The 15,553-nt window shown below is 40.3% G+C and overlaps 1 protein-coding gene across 1 annotated transcript in view; it reads right to left on the bottom strand.

The window, feature by feature from the left end:
• JARID2 (jumonji and AT-rich interaction domain containing 2) overlaps window positions 1-15,553 on the bottom strand; it is a 302,580-nt gene that overhangs the window by 80,863 nt on the left and 206,164 nt on the right. The window contains exon 4 of the mRNA XM_007054880.4: window positions 7,886-8,055. Within this exon, the coding sequence (XP_007054942.3) occupies window positions 7,886-8,055 (170 nt within the window). The remainder of the gene's footprint in view (window positions 1-7,885; window positions 8,056-15,553) is intronic.

The raw sequence follows: 15,553 nt of genomic DNA, 5'->3' as shown, positions 1-15,553 counted from the left end.
AGCAGGCTGATTGAGTCAAGAGTTGCTGAACCAAGGCTGCTTAACACACAGACACCCAGTGCATGCGTGTATGCTGGCTGGAGTGTCCACACAGGGAGCTACAACAGCACAGTGGCACTCAATGTTCAAGCACTAACAGTGACACAACCTCTTACTGGTCTCAACTGCACCCCAAAACGTGACACCTGCCCCATAGCCTATTTAAGGGTGGGATGATTGTGCGAGGACAGCAGAGGCAACACATGGCCGGGGGAGGCACCCAGGGTCATGTGTGCCCCCAGACTTCTGCCAGGTCACATGATGTGGCTGGGGCCCCTCCCTGTGGGACAGCTACCGGAGCTGGTGAGCTGCTCCCCGTGGGCAGAGGTAGAAGCAACAGCTGGGAGCTCCATGGAGATGCTGCTGCTTTCTGGGAAGGGAGACTGAGGGTAAGGAGGTGGGAGTGTGGACTTGAGCTGTGTCTTTGAATTATGTTCTCCCTCCGCCACCCTCATCAGCAGGTACGGGTTGTCTCTGGAGGACAGGGTCACTGGAATGGTGAAAGGTGCCAAAGTTTGGAAAAATATGCATATCTTTGCTGCAGTGACAGAGGAGTTTGCTGTTTGCACATGTTTTCGCAACACTGCAGCATTTTAAAGTTGATGAAATTGTTAAATCACTTGAAAGAGTGAAGAATTGTGTGTTTTGGGTTATGAGAGGGCAGAAGTTCTGTTAGCACAGACTGAAAGCTGTATTTTGAGGCCTTAATTACTGAGATGCCTCTATTTAGGAATCCCTAAAAATCAATAAAAACCTAGTTCCCAGATCTCCAGCTTATTTTGAAAACTGACCCTAGGAAAGCTTTGTAATGTTGGCTACTAATCATCATCTTTGCTACCACTACCTCCCCTGAAGAACTCATCTCCCCTGAAGGGTGGAGGTGGAGTGGAAAGAGAACCAACTCCCTAACTTCTATTGCTCCATTAACATTTTTAACCTGTAAATAATTGTAGGTGGGTAAAGGCAACTTAAAAACAGACGCTATTAGGAATAATGTGATCTCAGTCACAGAAAATACAGTAAAAGTACAGGCTATTGTACTACAGCATAAAGATGACACGTTCCTCTCCACATGAACTACTGAAAGATACTAATTATGCCTCTGGCAAAGGGCACATGAGCTCCTTCAAAGAAGCTATTTAAAGATAAGAACACTGCAGGCAAACACTTCAGATGTATTTGCACTATTCGATTCTTTCTCGTGTTGGAAATTCTGGGGCATGATTTAAAAACTAAAAATAATAAAGGAACGGGAATTCTGCCAAGCCTGGTCAATGTTGTATTCTAAATACTTTGAAAATACTATTAATTGTTAAAGTTTTTTTGTCTTAGTTAGATGACTTTTTTAAAACAAAACAAAATTTAAAATGCCCTTTAATACCCATTTTCAAGTGAAGAGTTTGAAAAATCAATGAATAGTAATTTCAGAAGCGTCCACAGCCCTCACAATTTGTGCTAACGAAAACAAGCAGGAATTAGTAAATTCTCTCCTCACTTAAATTAGAGCATGTTTAAAAAGAATAATTAGGATCACAAACTTTCAGAGAAATAAAGAAGAACCCAAAGTAATATAGATCCCAGTCCTACAAAGGGATCTCTAAGCATGGGCTTCTTTGCCCTTTGTGGAGTCTCACTGTCTTCCACCAACAGCCTGTATATAATATTCTATGTTCCTGGAATTAAATTAGACTTTCCAGCTACATTTTTGGATGTTAAAAGCCATAAAGAAAACCTTCCCTTCTCAAGGGAAGAGTGAAGATCTTGCTCTTAGTGGAATTTTTAAATTACTGTACTTTCAGGGGAAAGCGTGGTATAAAAGTTCATTTCACAAAGTACAGATGACAGGTTTCAGAGTAGCAGCCATGTTAGTCTGTATTAGCTGTAAGTTTACAAAGCTCAGTGTATCTTCCTGAAGTCACTTACAGAGAAACAAAGCTAGTTCATTAGCTTCTATTGGCAGGGAAGATTCACTTTATATGAGCATTTGTTCAATACTTTAAAGGACTGTAACACTTTTATGAAGGGATAGAAATCTCTAGGTCCTCATGGACTTTAACATCAAGGTCTGATATTTTGTATACCATCTGAAAAAGGAATTTGAGCAGGAAACCCAATAGGGTCCCTTCATTTCCCCACTGCCTTATGAAATACACGAGACATAGTGTACAATTTATTCCAAATATGCTCTACTGCCAACAGCACAGCAACACTTTGAGGCCCACCAGAAGTGTGTAAAACTCCACTGCTGTGAAACTGGCCTAATTAGCCCACGTGGTACCTTTCTCAGAATGAGCGATTGTTGTAACATACGTATCAAACATTTATACAGTGCCATACATTTATACTCTGTTTTCAACAAGAAGATTTAGGAAAAAATTTACTCTCCACATAGTATCACATTGTAGTTTTCAAGCTGTCACTGAGCAGATACCATCACTGAGCAGATATCAAAGCTCATACTACTGACTTATCAGCCAAACTAGTTCCCAATCCTGCAAAGTGACAGAGTCCCACTGAAATCAACAGGATGCTGCACGAGCGGATCACCCTGCAGGACTGTCTCATTAGCTGACCCGCTGCACAGTTTTCAAAGATCTGAACAAATGTTCTATATGTGCCTCGTGATACTATGTTACCAACAATTATATCACTGCTAAACCTATAAATTGCCATGAATTTCAGTGTTTTGCAATACTAGGGTAAACTGTAAAAGAATTGGGTGGGGATTTAGCAGCACAGCTCTTAGTAACAACTGAAGCTACAGAGTTGAAACCCCACATGAAAATTTTTGAAAATTTGCCTCTTGGTCTTTAATAAGTGATTGCACTGATAAAGAAAAAAGTCTTGTTATGCTTGCTTAGTGTGAGCGATCGGGTGCAAGCGAGAGAAAGACCGAATCAAACTGATCTGAAGATCTGACTGGAATTTTTCCTCCATTTATAAAGGGTATTGGGTTCACTACCTATAGTTTTTATCCACTTTTCAACTCTAACAACATGATTAAATCAGATTAACATTAGAAGAGAGAAAGTTGCTTCAAACATAGACAAGACAGGCTTTTTATTCCTCTGTCTCTCATGGTTCTAGCCAGCAGTTTAAAATCAACTTCAAATGTTCTTTACTGCTTAACAATCACCAGTATAAAAATCCATCTTAAAATGTTGCATGTGCTGAAGGATGGGGGTGGACTGTGTTAAAGAGAGCTGGGGTGGAAAGAGATTGCGGGGGGGGGGAGAGGGGGGGGAGTGGAGGAATTGTGGATCACAATGCAGGATGTGAAGAAAATGTCAGTTTTTAAATTTTTTTTAAACTGTGGTTACCAGATGTTAAAGGGACATTCTCTTCTCCATTAAGGCTTAAGAATGACGTTTTCTACAACATGCTTTTAACTAAGGCTGGCTATTAACATTTTTTTTAAAAATAATAAAGGAAGTTATTTTTAAACAATGTTCTCTTGCAGCACTTTATTCATTTGCAGAATACTGCAGCCTGGAGTTTGAGATCCAACAAACTTAAACTAATCAGAAACTGACAGATGGACTTCAATTTTATTTCCATTCTGTCATTATTGCCCATGTTGAGCAAAATGTAATAAGTAAGATTGCACAAAATGAGAAAGGTGAGGAATTGATATAATTTTTTAAATTTTAGATTCAATAATCCTTGTGTTAGTAGCAGAGATCCTTGAAATCCATTTGCCTCTGAAAAATGTAAAAAAAATGCAGAATTTGCATTTTTACAGAGTATCTTTAGTTTCTACATTCTGCGAAAAAAATAAGTACATATCTTAACTATTAGCTAAATTTTACTGAAAGTATCAGTGTCACTTATTCAATGAATGCGACCTACCCCTCTTGTGGTTGATTTTTTAATGGGCTTTAAATTTACACAGCTAAACACACTCCAATAAACTGCTTTGGGCATATATAGAGAGAGGTTACTCAACAGCGTGTACGGATTTGTGTTTTAATGCATCTCAAAGTTCACTTCAGCCTCCAGCTGTGAGTAATTAAAGTTATGAAGAGATGCCAAAAACTTTATCACCCCTAAAGACCATGTCACTGAGTTTGGCATGGACAAATTTCATGTTGATGGTAACGCGCTGTCCTGTAGATCATGTTTGAAGGCAGACAATTGTAGAACACATGTAAAGCTCCGAACAAACTGGATGAAAAGGAACGAAAACAAGAGGCAGAAACAGCAAGGCCATTGACAACAGTAAAGAACCAATGCACTGTGACTGGATCATTCTATTAATTTTATTTTATTATAATGATTGATGGCAGTGGCAGGCTTCAAACTTGCTTAAAAATTGTAAATATATCAATAAAACATTATGTTCAACTGAAATCTATATATATTATGGCTAGGGAAACTGGAGTTCAACCTTTCATTTCAATCGCAGAAAAACACTTTTTTTTATTGGGGGACGGGGTTAATTGGATAATTTGGGGTTTTTTTAATCACAGAAAACTCTGGTTATTCGTGTAACAGGTAAGATTTCTTTTTTATTAAATGCAAGAATTTTAACCCATCAGGGTCATTTTAGGAAAGATTTTATTAGGAAAAAAATATAAAAAGTACAATCACCAACTAGTCTAAGTTTCCCGACTTCCCACTGGAGGTCAGCGGTGTTTTCTTTGGGAAACAAAGGCTTAATCTGGGGGGAATCTTTAAAGTTTCTCCACCACTGCTACTTGCACATATTGGGTGAAGTTCCTTTGTATAAACTTTGTCCAATCTCTTCTCTCTGTAACTTTTTATATTATAGGTGTGAAAAATAAATACAAAATAAATATACATATAAAAATCTGGTGAAAATGAAGGTGTAAAATGTGCATTAAGGGCCACATTTGATGCTCTGCCTCCAGGAGTCCGTTGTCTCCTGCAGGCACAGCACAGAATTTGTACCCTACTGCAATGGCCCCAGCATAATTCAGAGGAGCCTGGCTCCTCTAAATTATGGCATACTCCCCAGTGCTCCCTGTGGCTTGAAGCACAAGCCAGAATGGACATACTGACACACACTATGGCCCACCCTCTCCTGCCCTAGGCTCCTTCCCCCAACATTTCCCTGTTTAAGGCAATCCAATGCAGTGCCTTCCCCCAGAGTCCCTGTGTGTTGTTCTCAGACCCTATACAGTGACAATGGAACTGTGTACTGTTTATTTTTTATCCTAATACTGTATTTTTATCTATTACTTCCTGGGGGAGGGAATCTACATATAACCTTTTGTTAACATGCACATATTGTTTGAAAAACATCCATATTTCTGGATCTTGAAGAAATTTGGAATTGACCGCAGACCTTCAACAACTTTATAAAACTTCTATTACTTTACAGAAAAACATCTATTAGAAGAAAATTACAGATACCAGATCCAAATGTTCACTATTAAGAGAAAAATCTTGCTGCATGAAGCATTGGATCAGGAGAAGATACCTGTATCTCATATTGCATTATTCAAGTCAGATTGCTGGGGGTAAAGTCTCCCCCCTTTTCAAGTCGCCTCTCCATAGGTGTGAGGGCCTTAAGAGATTTAACAATACATATTTAATAAGGAGAAGAAAATATATATGTACAAATGCACCCATGTGCACACACTTATTAGCTGAACTTTCCCACAAACAGAATGCGTCAATTGGCCCTGAGCACTTCAGCAGCGTGCTGCCAACAGACAGAGCAAATTACCACACAGCAAATTAGATCTAATCCACAGAAATGTAGAAAGGGATTGAGTCTGCATTTTAGTCTCCACTGGATGCTACTTTTCACAATCCATATATATAAAAATAAATAACCTTCCATCCCTATCCTGGATTACAAGAGAACTCTACATACTGGATGAGAGAGTCAAGATAGACAGCTTGGCAGCCTGGTTTCAAGCCATTAGCAGCAGAATACATAAGCGTAGGAAAATTCAACCATGCTGAACTAGGAGGAGAAAAACCAAGGCAGGCAGCTATGATTGATGCTGAGCAGTTGTATTCCAAGAGAACTGTGCTGTAAGAGAAGCAATAGGAATCTGCAAAATGGTAGTAGTAACTGAGAAACGAGGCAAATGTAGCAAACCTCAGGGGATTAAGTCCATCGCGTTAGGATTCTGCCAGTAGGGCCGGCACTATCTGTAATGAAGGCCTTCAACCAGGCTACAGGAAGGAAAGGGCAATGGCAGTGTTCTTCACTGCAAGCCCCGCGAGACAGTGGTGGCCCCCTCGACCCTAAGTGCGGCTCCCTAAATTCCCTCTAAGCTGCGTGGCCACACAGCAGGGTGTGAACAGCCGTGAAGTAGGGACCTGGAGAAGAGAGAGTTTGGGGTGGGAGGGAACTGTGGAGGGGAGCAAGTTGGGGCTTGCAGGGCTGCTGTGGGCCTCTCCCCCGCCCCAGATCTCCCGTGATGCCTACCGGCAGCGGGGAGAGAGGCCCCTTTCCCAGACCTAGCTGCTGCCGGTAGGGAGAGGGCTGGTGGAAGTCCTCTGGCCCCAGCCCTGGGGCAGCCTGCCTGGACCCCAAACTCCTCATCCCCAGCCCCACCCCAGAGCCTGCACCCCCAGCCAGAGCCCTCACCCCCCTCTGCATCCCAGCCCTCTTCCCATGCCCTGAGCCCCTTCCTGCACCCTAAACCCCTTACCCCGACCCCAACCTGCAGCCCTCACCCCCCCCCCGTATCCCAGCCCTGAGCCCCTCCTGTACCCCAAGCCCCTCATCCCCAGCCCCACCCCAGAGCCCTCACCCCTGCACCCCAACCCTCTGCCCCAGCCCTGAGTGCCCTCCTTTACCCTGAACCCCTTGCCCCCGCACTCTACCCTGGACCACCTCTCACACTCCGAACCCCTCGGCCCCACCCCATGTGGCTCTCACATTTAAGGCTTTTTGCCAAAGTGGCCCCTACTTCAAAAGTAGTGAAGAGCACGGGGCAATGGCAACAGCAACCCCTCTGGCACATTAAATATGAGCACCGTCTAGCTACAAAGGGACCTATGGCAGTCCCAGCACTCTCAGATGAAGGAATAATGGCTATAATGCAGGTCTAATGCCACAATCAAGATATTGAACCGGAGGCCTCTGCTGGGGGGATGAAGGGGGGATGAAAAATCCCACCCTGGGGGAAGCCTAAGTGTGACCTAGCAGTGAGGTACAGCACTCAAAGCGAGTCTCTGGTTTTATCAAGACAGAATTATCAGTATGTCATTCAAAGGCTCTCTTTTCACTGTCAAAAAACTGTGTTTTTTCAGTGAGAACTGACACAGGCTAGCAAGAGGTTCACCATATCTACCTACCTCATGGTTAGACCTACCGATGCCTTGTTTCCACTATGGTTTTACAGTGAGATAGTGAACATGCATCAGTTATCCTACTGAATAAACAGATTTTTCTTATTCAAAACCAAAACAAAAATCAACCTTTTCTTCTAGTCAGATAAAGCTTGTTGCTCTGGGATTTAGCTGGTAGGGTGAAGAGCAGTTAATGAACGCTCCATATGTAGAGAAAGGGAATAACCAGCTAGCTTTCCATTCCTAGTGGAAATAAAGAGGTACTTGTGAGGGTTAAGCAGGGCCTCAGTTTATACAATCAGATATAATTGAGAGAGAGGGAAGGACAAGGAGAAAGAGTGCTAAGCATAAAAGTAACTTCCATTTGCTCTATTGTTGGCCTAATTCTATAATCTTTATATTGATGAAGTAAAAAGCTACTCCACTGTATCTACAGTCAGACTACTGGGTGGAAATGTGTGCAATATGTTCAAGTGCAGCACCACTGCGTTCAGCTAGACTGTACTGTGTGATACTGCAGCCTGTTCTCCGAACTACAGGTTGTTCCCTTAGGCTGCTGTAAAATTCCTACCTCGAAGGCAGAGAAATGTAAGGAAATCTTCTGTCTTGGGCTTCCTTTTGGAGAGGTCAGAAATCTGAGTAGCTGGAGGGGGTAACAACGGTTCCACTATCTTTACTGGAGTTGTGCTGGGACTGTTTGGCTGGGATTGAGCAAACTTCCTTTGTGCTTGCAGCCTTGGCCTGTGAAAACAAGAGAACACCACACGCGTATTAGGCAGAACCGAGAATACAGACTTAAATTTAACAATTCACTGTGAGAAGAGCGGAATAAATCAATCTATTACCAATAATATCTTCCTTAGTTGTGTTTAGTCCACATTTTTGGAGTGTAACAATTAGGATTTATTGAGTTTGAGAGAAAGTTTGTTTTACCACAGTTATTTTAAAGTATCTGTTGCAATCTTAAAAAAAGAACAGGAGTACTTGTGGCACCTTAGAGATTAACAAATTTATTAGAACATAAGCTTTCGTGGGTTGTAGCCCACTTCATCGGATGCATAGAATGGAACATAGAGTAAGAAGATATAGATATATACACTAACAGAGAAGGTGGAAGTTGCCATGCAAACTGTAAGTAAGGCTAATTAAGAATTTCCAGGTGATTTTTACCTAGCTTACACTAAGTCAGTGTAGCAAACCAGGAATTTTTCACCCATAAGCGTGACAAGCATACTATATGTTCCAAACATTTTCACCCGCTCCTTATCATTAAATTACACCAACTAATATCTGCTATTTTTCCTTCATGAAAACCTCTTTCTTAAAAAGGTACAAATACATTTGTTACTTTGGTTCTACCCTAGTTAACATTTTGCTTAATTTATCACTGAACATTTTTAAATTAAAGTTTCTTAACTTATTCCAATTCACTAAAACTGACTATTAGAGATAAAGTGGGTGAGGTCCAAAATGGATCCAATATCTTTTGGTGAGAGACAAGCTTTTGAGACACAGAGCTCTTCTTCAGATCTGGGAAAGATACTCCCAGTGTCACAGCAAAATGCAAGGTGGAACAGATTGTTTAGCATAACTAGTTAGCACATATTCTAAGGGACCATTCATGTGGAGTGGCCTATTAACACCTCTGCAGCCATAGGACAAAAAGAGAGGGTTAGTGAGCTGCAGTCCATTACACCTTGCATTTTGCTGTGATGCTGGGAATACCTTTCCCAGACCTGAAGAAGAGCTCTGTATAGAAGTTGGTCCAATAAAAGATATTATCCTGGGGCAGACATGGCTACAACTACTCTGCACAAAACGGAGAGTGACAGAAATCACAAAAGTTTAATCCAGGAGCATCAACACATACTTCAGTTGTATTGTTGAACATCCATAATTGCAGTTTTGCAAAGCCTCAAGGAAAGCATTTTATTTTTGACCGGCAAGTAAAATATCAAGTTTTATTTCCAACTGTCAGCAGCCTGGTAAAGAGCAAGCAAGTAGATTTTGTACTTGGGCTGTAAATATTCAAGGACAATTTTGCAAGGCTGCATTAGCAGGAACGAAGAACAGGGAAAGGCAGAACAAGGTTATCTTGTTGCTTGCCCTCTGTAACTAGCTGTACTTCCTGGATTAATCTTGGGTATGTGTCATCTATAGGGCTCTACCAAATTCACAATCTATTTTGGTCAATTTCACAGTCATGGGATTTTAAAAATCATAAATTTCATGATTTCAGCTATTTAAATCTGAAATTTCAGTGTTGGAATTGTAGGGGTCCTGACCCAAAAAGGAGTTGTGCAGTGGTCACAATGGTATTGTAGGGGGGTTTGTAGTCCTGCTACCCTTACTTCAGCGCTTCTGCTGGCAGTGACGCTGCCTTCAGAGCTGGGCAGCTGAAGAGCGGTGGCTGCTGGCCGGGAGCCCAGCTCTGAAGGCAGAGCCACTGCCAGCACCAGCGCAGAAGTAAGGATGGCGTGGTATGTTATTGCCGCCCTTACTTCTGCACTGCTGCCTGCAGAACACTGCCTTCAGAGCTGGGTGCCCAGCCAACAGCCCCCCTCTCACTGGGCACCCAGCTCTGAAGGCAGCATAGAGATAAGGGTGGCAATACTGCGACCCCCGCTAAAATAACCTCCCTCCCCCTCTGCCCCCCCCACACAATCCCCTTCTGGTCAGGACCCCCAATTTGAGAAATACTAGTCTCCCCCGTGAAATCTGCATAGTGTATGGTAAAAGCACAAGACCAGATTTCACAGGGGGAAACCAGATTTCACGGTCCATGACGCATTTTTCATGGCTGTGAATTTGGTAGGGCCCTAATCATCTAATTTGGCTGAAATGACTGAAAACAAGCGAAGTGGACTTGGGACTCATATCACAAATGAGAAAACTCACCGATTCAATGATTCTCATGGGTACTCACTTGCAATAATAATAAATAATTTAGAGCAGAAATTTGTTCTAGGAAAAATACCCCTGTGCAGTGCAGTTAACTGGAGGGGAACAACTGTGTGCCTCACTTTGACCGTGATACTGCATAGCACTCAAGTCTTTTGGAAGTGAGTGGGAATTAAGTTCTTTCCTGAACTGAGCCCCCATCAACCCAGATTTCTAAGCATTCCAAGAGCTTGACAGAGAGAACACAGTACAGAATAAAAGGGCTTCATAGAAGTCAAAAATCCAAATGTTATTCAGATAGTTAGACATTAACAACTCACAATCTTTATAATTTATAACTTATAAAAGCTAGTTTAAAATTCCCGTCTTCAATTAAAAAAGAAAAAAAAAGGCAGCTAACCTATAGATGGCTGTTAGTGGCATGGCTGGAAAAAGATGATAAAAAGACCTAAAATATCAATTTTTAGAGGAGAGAGAAGGCAACTTTACACTGATTACTGGTTCTACTAATGCAATATTTATCTAATATGAATTTGAGATCTGTAACAAATACTGCCACAGAATAATCCAGGTTTGTCATTGCATTGCAAACAATCATCGTGATTCTCTGATCAAATTATACACATTGAAGTACAACGATGACAAAAATTTAGATGTAAAAGACAATCAATTAGTGAGGGTAAAACCAGTAATCTGCAACCTTCTCCATTTTCACAGCTATTAAAACTCTGCCATCCAGCTGTTCAAACCTGTAACAAGTTTTTGCTAAGGAAAGAGGTGGCATTTAGAAACCATATCACAGAACTAAGTGCCAAAGAGCAGCATCTATATATGTGATCCTAAAAATATCTAGTAAACAATACCTTAGGAGCACTGTTAGGGATTTACAGGTAGCATAGTCGAGGGAGAGTCTGAAATCTGTCTGCATAGAAAAGCTATACATGGGACTGGAGGAAAGCAGGATTTTTCCCTCCCAAGAACTTCAAGATCTGCCTTAAATCTACAAAGCCTAGACATTTCAGAGTTAAAATACCTTGCCAGGCTTAAGCTGCTCTCCAAACATACATGTATATTAACACCAAAAGAGCAGTAGAAGTATCATCCACATACTTCATGGTTTTATCTTCAAAAGCTTTGTGGTGGATACTATGCACAATGTGTGTTCTCGCAAGCGAAGGGCCAATTGCCTAGCTAAAACACTGAAAAAATAGCAGTGTTATATATACCCTCTAATAATGACAGAAAATGAATTGTTAACAATTCCTCTAAATTTGTTGTCCCTATAGTCTCACACAATTGCCTATAAAGAAAATTATACTTCATCGTGACCAAAAGACTCTGCTAAATTCCTGATAGACATATACTGCTTGCTTATTTCCACCTCCTCAGGGGCTCATATACTGCTTATTATTACAACCATGCTTATGATTCTTGAACTGAAACAGACTAATTGAACATTCATATTCCTTGTATCTAGGAACAATGGTCCTTTAAAAAGAAAGCGCTTCTGTACACCAATACACCTGTCCCAAAAATTCATTCAGTTTGTAAATGCAGAATGCCATCCCCTCTGCATTCATGCAGACTAGAGAGCTCTTGCACAGGATAAATGGGATTTTAATTTCAACTAGTTACGTTTCTATCACCAAAAGCACATATGCGGCCACAAGTAATGCTTTGTTATGGATTCTCTTCTGCACAAAATGTATCCAAAAAGCAGACCATTAAATTTAGTAGGGAAAAGAACCTTGCTTGCTGCTGTAGCATAGAGTGATTTCCCCCAAAAATGTACTTCATAATCTCCCAACCATGCTGTTGGAAATAATCTGTACACCAAATTGGGCAAATTCTTGTTGAATTTACCTGTTTAAGTCCACCCCAACCAAAAAGATTTAGATAAGATGTAATATTACGGGTGACTGAACAGAAATCCAAGAAATGCACATTTGAAGCCTATCATAAGATTTAATGGACAATCCTGAATATAAAAGGTTAACATCTGGTTATTTGCAACACAATGTACCATCACATGAGATCTGAGTCAGAGTGTGTCCCTACTCAGTCCATCACATCCCAGGAGCAAAGTAATATTCTCAGTCCATGGGGTGCTGAAAAGGGCGTGGGCAATAACCAGTGTATTTAGCCTAAATACTAATGTCTATTGAATTAGTAAATTAAAAGTACTTTTCAAAATGTCTTGACATGTATATTTTGCACCATTCCTTTCCCACCTGTTCCACTCCAGTGCACACACTTTCCTCATATTCTGACCACCTCTTCAATGCTACATTTCTCCAACCTCACCCAGCCACCGGGTAGTAAAAATGTCTCTCCACCCCACAACAGCCCAACCCCAGCAGAGGTCTTCCAATCTAGTTATGAAATTTACGGCAGAAAATCTTCCTCCAGTCCACCTTCAAGACACACCAGGACTTTATTATTACCAGAGGAGGTGAGATGGCACACTTGATCATACAATGACAAAAAGTCTCAACAACTGCTCTTCCTTCATTCTCTCCCTTCTTGATATAAATGATTTAGCACCACTTCTGATGTATTCCCTGATCTCTCTTGCTTTGTTCTCACACCTGCAGTGCACTACCTCTTGGCCATGGAACCAGACCCTCAGTGTCTGAAATGTCAAGTTTTATTAACTAAAAGCCTGGCCAATTCACTTTAATGAAGTGAATTAAAAAAAAAAAAAAAAAACACCCACCCCACAGCTTTTTTCCTCTGTGGGGCTTCCGAAGTAACTGTCGATAGTATATGGACTGGCACTAATTCCACAGGCTTCAGTTGTGATATGTGGAAGTATACAACTAGCCAATGTGTGGCACATAGTGACTAATAACTAGATGTTTAGTCTATCATGCAGTTTTAGTACTGTAGAATTGCAGTTTCTAGGTTAAATTTTTGATTCAATGTTTAAAATCAGATTTCTGCCTCAGTTTCACAGTTTACCAAAGGACAAAGTCTCAGAACATGGCCCAGGGAAAACCAAAATGTGCTATATAATTCAAAGTACTGGTAACATGTAGCTGTTCCCTTATTGACTTAATTTTAATTTTATTAATTTATTTAATCTTATTAACTTAACTTTCTAATATGAAAAACCTTAAAGTAGTAAATCCAATTATTTAGATTACATACCAATTCTAAACAAAGACAGAATGGGTGGTCTGTTCACTCCAGAGCAAGACATTTTGTATCTGGCAAATACCAAGTGACCAACATGGTTGCCCTCTTTGAATGGTTAGAGGAACAAGCTCTTGTTGGTTTGCCAACTAACTGAAAAGCCTATTTAAAAAAAGAAAAGAAAAAATGCTGTTTCTATTTCCAAAATAATTACCCTCTCCACTCTAGCCCAAAATAGACTACAGAGTTGGGAAATACACCTACAAAAAGGGCTTCGGTGGGTGAAAAAAAGGGAAAATCCTCAAAATAAAATAATAATAATAATAAGCACTGTGTAAAATTTATGTAAATAGAAAAATGAAAAGTAACAATTACAAAACACCCAGATGTTTTTTTTTCTTTAAAAAAAATACAACCATGAAATAATCCACTTTTCCCCCGAAACATGGCTATATAGATTCTAAAAATTCGCTAAGCTGAGCAACCAAGACCCAGAAAGCTGAGTAGAGAAGAGGCTTTGCTAAGTTTCTATACAACATTTCTACAAAAACTAGTTACAATTACCAAGTGTTTAGATACAAGATATTAGCGTGTTAAAATAGGAGAGGTCTACACAATAAAAATATTCAAAGACTGCATCTATGCTACAAAACAAGGCCATGTTAGGAAAATATTTAAAAAAAAATTAATTTAGTTGACATGGTTTTCTTATCAAGTGCGGTCCTGGTTTGCGGTAAAAAAACTTTATGAAAAACTGTTCTAGTCTAGAATTATTCTATAAATAAGCCTTTTAAGCAAATTATAACCCATGCGCACTACAGTTCCAAGACTGAACTAGCTAAAGGTACTTTTAAAACTTTCTTTTTTCCCCAATAGGGTCTCCTAGCGCCATTTTTTTGGTAGTGTAGACAAGGTCACATCGAGTAAGACGAAAAGGCGTACTTGTGGCCCCTTAGAGCATAAGCTTTGAGCAACAGCATCCGATGAAGTGAGCTGTAGCTCACGAAAGCTTATGCTCAAATAAATTGGTTAGTCTCTAAGGTGCCACAAGTACTCCTTTTCTTTTTGCGAATACAGACTAACACGGCTGCTACTCTGAATTGAGTAAGACGACACTCACTAAACAAGACGCTTACTTTCTCTGCCAAGTAAGGTCCAAGTTATTAATACAACTCTGTTAATTTTAGTAAAGACTGGTATTCTAGATTACCCCATGCACTCGGTTACCTAGAAAACAAGTTGTTTAAGATACCTTAAAAATTACTTCACAAATATAAGAAAATAAAACCAAAACTTAATACAAACAGTAAGCTCTCAATAGTAGACTACCATGCAAAACACTTTTGTCAGGAAGTTACTTAAATTATCAGTAGGTTACTTTTAGTTCCACATTTTTCTGAGAGACTTATCCTGCATTCAATTTACCACTCCTTAACTCCTACTAGAAAGCAAAGTGTAGATACTGCATAATGCTTAGGCTGGAGAACGGGGTTGCCATTACTATACTGGATTATATTCAAATTGACAGAACATTCAGAGACTGAAAAAGATTACCGTCACACATGGACATCTCAAGACCAAAGAGGTTTGGTGGGTTGAAGCCCAAACAATAATTTTAAAGGAATCAGACACTGGAGTATAATTAGCACCACTATGCTTCAACACAGTAACTAACCCTTGTAAGATAGTTCACAGGAAGACAGAAATTGTCATATTGGACCAGACCTGTGATCCATTTAGTCCAGTATCCTGGCACCAACAGTGGCTTGCTGTTCCATAAGAAGACAAGAAAGCCCAAAGTAGGCAGATATGTAAAAATGTGCTCCCCAGGAGAGTCTTCTCATGACCCCTAACAGTTACGGTCAGTCCTTAAGCCTGGAAGCATGAGGTTTTATAGCCCTTCAAAAATAAATAGTTTCAAATCCATACAAATGTTCAATCTTACTTAATTTTTTAATACCAGAAAATAGTCGGTCAGGGCAAGGATAGATATATCCCTAACATCCTCTAGGGCGAACAGTGATGTAAAGAAATGATTTCGTTTCCCAGCAAAATCCTTGTCTCCGGTAATTGCTTTCTTTAACCTATGGTGATCCAGAAGACTCACCTACTCTTTCAGAAGCAGGAAGTCTGTGATACACACACTTAAATAGTCTCTTGCTGTTTGTTTTATACCCTTAGCTACTTCTTCTTGAATTCCATT

Source organism: Chelonia mydas, chromosome 2, assembly GCF_015237465.2.
Source record: "Chelonia mydas isolate rCheMyd1 chromosome 2, rCheMyd1.pri.v2, whole genome shotgun sequence".
Classification (NCBI taxonomy): domain Eukaryota; kingdom Metazoa; phylum Chordata; order Testudines; family Cheloniidae; genus Chelonia; species Chelonia mydas.
Note: the sequence above shows the minus strand (reverse complement) of the source record. Positions and strands in the feature narration are given on the sequence as shown.